Source organism: Macaca thibetana, chromosome 2, assembly GCF_024542745.1.
Source record: "Macaca thibetana thibetana isolate TM-01 chromosome 2, ASM2454274v1, whole genome shotgun sequence".
Classification (NCBI taxonomy): domain Eukaryota; kingdom Metazoa; phylum Chordata; class Mammalia; order Primates; family Cercopithecidae; genus Macaca; species Macaca thibetana.
The window spans coordinates 115,891,975-115,899,066 of record NC_065579.1 but is presented as its reverse complement, the minus strand read 5'-3'; the positions used below and the strand labels follow the sequence as shown (position 1 = coordinate 115,899,066).

The window sequence follows — 7,092 nt, the reverse complement described above, 5'->3', positions numbered from 1 at the left end:
GTGGGGACATAGATCCAAACCTTATCAGTAACCTTGGCAAGTTTGTGGAGATAGCTTGACTACAGTGATGCCTTCTCTACTTTTGCAGAAAGAAGAAAGAAATACAGGGGATTAGACTTGGAATGACTTGGTGACACAGGGAAAGTCACTCAGTCATATTGGAATCATTTGTCTACTGGTGGTCTCCCTCTTTCCCTGCATTGTCCCTCCACAAATCTGTTCTTCAGGTTAATTCCTTTCTTCTGGGTCTCCCCTTAGATTCTAATGGAAGCTTATTTCTAAGAAGTTTTGTGTAGAAGCTGGGCACACAGTCTTTGAAGCCAAGCTGCCAGGGATTGTAGCCCAGCTCTGCTACCTACTAGATGCGAGATGCTGAGTAAATTACTTTATGCCTTAGTGTTCTCATCTGTAAAATGAGAGGGATCAAGAGTGTCTTCTTTATAGAATTATTGTGAATTAGTTCATGAAAACATTTAAACTAGTACATGGCAAAGAATGAGAGCTGAATAAATGTTAGGTATTTCATAGTTACGTTATTGTTATTATTGCCCAGGAGTTACAGCCCTCAGCCGGAGTATTATTATTATTAATTTTCTTTTTAAGACATGGTCTCACTCTGTCACCCAGGCTGGAGTGCAGTGGCGCGATCTCAGTTCACTGCAACCTCTGCCTCCTGGGTTCAAGCAATTCTCCTGCCTCAGCCTCCCGAGGAGTTCGGATTACACTTGCACGCCACCACACCCGGATAATTTTTTGTATTTTTAGTAGAGACAGGGTTTCACTGTGTTAGCCAGGATGGTCTCGAACTCCTGACTTTGTGATCCACCCGTCTCGGCCTCCCAAAGTGCTGGGATTACAGGCGTGAGCCACCACGCCTGGCCTAGAGTATTATTTAGGTACAGAAGTTTTCAGGGGCTCTGAGGACAAAGTGTCTGAAGAAGGGTTATCCATAGAGGACACGCGGCCTTGATGCTACCAATGAGCAATTCTGCATAAAAAGTGACTTGCACAGGAAGTAGATTGGATGGATTCAGTAACTGCTTTGAAAAGCCTGGTAGTTTCTGTCACTGCTGATTGGCCTAGAAGTTGCAGGTTCTTTGTGGGAAATGAGGCTCTGTCTAGGGGCGGGGCAAGAGGCCTCCCAAGGGGGATTTTACCCTCTATTTCCTGCTGCAGTGGCTCAGAACCTTCCTAGACCACAGAGAGTAACTCAAAACCTTTCATAGTTTTTTGTTTGTTTTTCTTTGAGATGGAGTCTCACTGTCACCCAGACTGGAGTGCAGTGGCACAATCTCGGCTCACTGCATCCTCTACTTCCAAGGTTCAAGCAATTCTTGTACCTCAGCCTCCTGAGTAGCTGGGACTACAGGCATGTGCCACCAAGCTCAGCTAATTTTTGTATTTTTAGTAGATATGGGGTTTCACCATGTTGGCCAGGCTGGTCTCAAACTCCTGACCTTAAGTGATCTGCCCACCTCGGCCTCCCAAAGCACTGGAATTACAGGCATGAGCCGCCATGCCCAGCCAAAACCTTTCATTGTTCACATGTCTAATACTTCTGCTATAACACTGTGGTTGTCCTCTTAACTATGACGAGAATATGGACAACACTTGACCCTTCATCTTTGCTCACAATTTCTGCTCTACCCATGAGCAGACCAAAGACTCCTCCTCATCCCAGGGCAGAGCAAATAGAAGTATAGAAGTAGGTGAATCCAAAGTACGGTTCCCAGCTAACTGATGAGTCCAGATTGTTTCTTGCTGCTCTGTCATCTTCAGTGTATCAGTGACCTGTGTTTCTTCATAGCTGCAAGATGCAGCTGCAAAAAAAAAAAAAAAAAAAAAAAAAAAAGAAAAAAAAAGAAAAAATCTCCAGTAATGTCCAAAAGTAGGAAGGGTGTGAGAGACTATTTCCGTTGTTTATTTCTCTCTTTATTTCACAAAATGTTATCTTGCAGTACCATTGGACAGTACTTCATCACATGTCTAAGCACTGACTCAAAGAGGTGCAGAAATTGAGTATCTGGATTTTCAGCTTCTTGGAATATGAGGAGAGCTCTACTGGCAAAAAAAAAAAAAAAAAAAAAAAAAAGCAGGGTAGGAAAATGGCTGCTAGAAGCTGGGTGCACGGCATATGTTTGTAGTCCTAGCTACTTGGGAGGCTGAGGCAGGAGGATCACTCGCGTCCAGGAGTTCGAGTCTAGACTGGGAAACATAGTGAGACCCCTGTCTCTTAAAAAAAGAAAGACAAGAAAATGACTGTTAGGTTGGCAATTGAAAGTGTCTGCCACACATTGATAATATCACTTTCTGTTATATGATTGTTTTACATTCTAAATGACTACCCTTCAGCAGGCTAACAAATCTTGTTGGGACTAAATAGATCTGCTTAAAGATGTTACTGTCTGCAAGCAAATCCTTCTGTCTTTCCATTGACCACCCCATCAAACCGCGTCCTGATTCAATATTGTGGTGGCTAGGGAGCCCTGTGTGTCTTTTTCCTTTAGGCTTCTGTAGAATTTGTGATCCCCTAAGAACCAATTTAATTTAATTAATCTAATAAAGGACAGCACGGGAGAAGGCTGCTATTGTGCTGCAATGCTCAGGAGGTAGCTTTGTGTTTGCTTATTTTTTTAAAGTTTGATTAAAAATCCAATAGCACAAACAGGTTACAATGCATAATTATCATTAATCTCAGCACAGATTATCTTCATGAATTTATAAAAAAAACACTCCAGTAATCTTATCTAGTCTTGCATTATAGAGGTAAATTTGCTGGGGAGTTCTCTTTTATCTTTCTCCCAGGTTCTGTTCGGTCCTAATGTTAGAAACTTTAATTATTTTTCGGTGCATATTTTCTATTGTATTATTATTGTTATTATTTTAAAAATGATTTACTTATCATTTTTCAAATCCAGTCAGATTTAGCAGTGGAGAGTTATTTCCCACCCTTTTTGCTTAAACTTAAAAAAAGTTTAAGCTCTTGTTTAACAATGCATGTTGGTTATAAAAGAAAATACAAATAATATAAAACAATAGTAAAAAGTAAAATTCCCTCCACTCTCCATCCATGCCTCCCTCTCCATCCCACCTCCCCAAGGGTCCTGTCATCTAATTCCTTATCCTGAAGTCCCCCTCCCAGAGCTGTCCACAGTTAACAGTTTCATTCTTGATCTAGGCCTGTACAAATATGCATATATACATATGCAGTTAGAGAGTTGTATGCTTTTTAAAAAACCACATTATACATTATTCTGTAATTTTATTTTTAATTTAATAATGTATCTTGCTCAACTCTTCCTATGTATGTGATATATTAAATATATCTATTAAGTATAGATATATTTAATCCTTTTCATCATGATATTATATTTCATATAATGTATCCTTTGCACTTTTCAAAATATTTTTATCTCCTGCTCTCCTCTTTTTTTCATAGAAAACAGCTCCCCTTTATTATAGTTACTTTAAGGAGTTTTAAAAACAGCTCTAATGAACTTTATTAGTACTAAAATCTTGATAAAATACAATCTTGGAACTGGGTAGAAGAAGACTCTAGTTCTGATACCTCCTACTTGTGTTTATACATTTTAAGACAATTTTCTATAAATGATCTCATTTAAACTCCATCTAATAATATTTTATTCTGGAAGTACCTGCAGATTATCCTGATAACTGTTTTTATTATAATAAAGTCTTACCATATAAACCTTGAACAGCAAGACAATATTATTATTACACAATCATTATTTAATAAAGATGAAAATTAGTAGCTCTAACATTACTGCATGCCCAGCATTACCCAAATTTGAATGTACGTTTCCTGAGTACATCTTTTTGTTTCTTACTTTGAAGCTTCAAATTACATGAAAAACAAAATCAACAGAATTAAAGGGAAGAAGACAATTCCACAACTGTAGTACTGAATTTTAATACTCTATCACAACAATTTATAGAAAAGCTAGACCAAAAAAATCAGTAAAGACTTGGAAAATTTGAATAACACTATCAACCATCTTGATGTCATTGATATTTATACACCAGGAGCTGCTGAACATACCTTTTCAAGGGCTTAGGATACACTGATAAAAATAGACCGTAAGCTAGGCCATAAAACAAGCCTCAATAAATTCAAAGAAATTAAATTATATAAGCTATTTTTCTGACTGCAGAGCAATTAAATTAGAAATTAATAACAATACAATATTCAGAAAACTCTTAAATATTTTGAAATAAACATTTTTCTAAATAACTCATGGGTCAAAGAAGAAATCATAGAAGAAATCAGAAGATATTTTGAACTATATGATAAAGAATTTATAACTTGGTGAAATTTGTGGGATAAAGCTAGAACAGTATTTAGAATGAAAGATAAAAGTTTACATTTTTATATCAATGACTAAAGGTTGTACATTTACAAGAAGATAGAATAAGAGGAACAGAGTAAACCCAAATAAGGAGGAGGAAGAAAATAACAAAGAGCAGATCAATGAAAAAAATCTCACATGAACAATAAGGAAAATTAACCAGTCAAAAAGTTGATTCTTTGAAACAATCAACAAAATTGACAAACCCCTAGCTAGAATGATCAAGGGAAAAATTAAATACAAATCACCAATACCAAGGATTAGATGTTCTTGTTACAGATCTTATAGGCTTTAAAGAATAATACACTATTATGAACAATTTTATGCCAATAGATTCAACAAGCTAGATGAAACCAACACATTTTCTGAAAAATACAACTTCTTTAAACTGAGCAGGATGAAACAGAAAATCTCAATAGCCATATAGCTATTAGAGAAATTAAATACATTATCGAAAACCTTTCTACAAATAAAACATCCTCCAGGTCCAGGTGGTTTTACTGGTGAATTCTATCAAACATCCAAGGAAGATGTAAAACCTCTATTACACAATCTTTAACAGGAAAAAGAGGAGAGAATACTTCCCCACTCATTTTATGAGGCAAGCATAACCTTAACCCTCAAACCCAGGAAAGACATTACAAAAGAGAAGGTCACAGATAAGTATCACTCAGGAACATTGATGCCAAATCCTTAGCATAAAATTAGCAAATCATATCCAGCTTCTATGAATACAAGATTGATTTAAGATTCAAAACTCAATTTGTGAGGTGAGCAGATCACCTGAGGTCAGGAGTTCAAGACCAGTCTGGCCAACATGGTGAAACCCTGTCTATATTAAAAACACAAAAATTAGCTGGGCATGGTGGTGGGCGCCTGTAGTTGAAGCTACTTGGGAGGCTGAGGCAAGAGAATTGCTTGAACCTGGGAGGTGGAGGTTGCAGTGAGCCAAGATCATACCACTGCACTCCAGCCTGGGCAACAAGTGCGAAACTCCATCAAAAACAAAACGAAAGAAACAAACGAACCCCCACAAACTCAATCTGGATGTCTCTTTTTTCCTGCCAGGCCTGAGACTATTTATTTCTGCCAAGAGATACCAAGGTAGGCATATGGAACTTACAAGAGAGCCCCAACTATAACACATTGCCTGGTCTAGGAAACTTCTTCATTCCCACGAGCTCAAAACTCTCCTTCCTCATCCAGAGACGCCACGGCAGCTGGGGACAACAGTAGGTAAATTGCACCTCATCCCTGTCTCACCAAGAGACATCTGGTGGCCTGGTCTGAATAAAACTCATCTGTCCCTTCAGCAGCACCAGAGGCATCAGATAAACCAAATACATCAAAATAACACCCCAAACTCTCTGAAAATTATACTCCCATTGAAACCACACTCCACAAAAGTGGGCTAAGACTTACATACTAAACCTAAACACGGTGACTCCCAAAATAAAAGATTAACATAGGACCCAGAGTTTCCTAATTAAATAGAAAAATGTACAGAATACAGTTAAAAATCACTCTAGGATAGGCCGCCATCATGAACGACACCGTAACTATCCACACTAGAAAGTTCATGACCAACCGACTACTTCAGAGGAAACAAATGGTCATTGATGTCCTTCACCCCGGGAAGGCAACAGTGCCTAAGACAGAAATTCGGGAAAAACTAGCCAAAATGTACAAGACCACACCGGATGTCATCTTTGTATTTGGATTCAGAACTCATTTTGGTGGTGGCAAGACAACTGGCTTTGGCGTGATTTATGACTCCCTGGATTATGCAAAGAAAAATGAACCCAAACATAGACTTGCAAGACATGGCCTGTATGAGAAGAAAAAGACCTCAAGAAAGCAACGAAAGGAACGCAAGAACAGAATGAAGAATGTCAGGGGGACTGCAAAGGCCAATGTTGGTGCTGGCAAAAAGTGAGCTGGAGATTGGATCACAGCCGAAAGAGTAAAGGTGCTGCAGTAAAGGCTACCTGTGTCCATTTTGGATTTTTCACGAGCAGATTAATAAACTAAAAACTTTCATGTGAAAAAAAAAATCACTCTAAAAACCAAGAACCAAGAAAATCACAATTTAATAAGAAACAATCAACTGACACGAACATTGAGATAAATAAGATTCTAAAGCATCCATCATAAAAATTTTTCAACAATCAATTACAAATTCTCTTGAAACAAATGATAGTGAAAAAATAGAAAATGTCAAAAAGAAGTAGATTAAAAAAGAAGAAAATGGGAATCATAGAACTGAAAAATATAATAAAAATTTTAAAAACTTGCTTGATGGGGTCTATAGTAGTATGGAGATGAGAGAAGATAGAATCAGTGAACTTGAGGTCAGGTGTGGTGGCTCACACCTGCAATCCCAGTGCTTTGGGAGGTTTAGATAGGAGGATCACTTGAGGCCAGGAGTTCAAGACCAGCGTGGGCAACATAGTGAGACCTTGTGTCTATGGAAAAAAAAAAAAATGAATCAGTGAACTTGAGAACAGAACAATAGAATTCACTCAATCTGAACAACAGAGAGCACGTAGAAGAAAAAGGCACTTCAGGGGCCTGAAGAAAGTAATATGACAATCCAGCATTTGTATCATCAGAGTCCCAGAAGTAGAGAAGAAAGAGAGTGGGGCTGAAAGAATATTTGAAGAGATTTGATTGCAAACTCCCCAAATATGGCAGAAGACACAATCTTACACATTCAAGAAGCTGA

The 7,092-nt window shown here is 37.9% G+C and overlaps 1 protein-coding gene across 1 annotated transcript; it reads left to right on the top strand.

Annotated features, from left to right (window-relative positions):
* Positions 1-5,895: 5,895 nt before the first annotated feature.
* LOC126948841 (40S ribosomal protein S24-like) lies at positions 5,896-6,404 on the top strand. The gene has a single exon (XM_050781273.1). It carries the CDS (start codon positions 5,911-5,913, stop codon positions 6,301-6,303), a length of 393 nt encoding a protein of 130 aa, XP_050637230.1. The 5' UTR covers positions 5,896-5,910; the 3' UTR covers positions 6,304-6,404.
* The last annotated feature ends 688 nt before the right edge of the window (positions 6,405-7,092 follow it).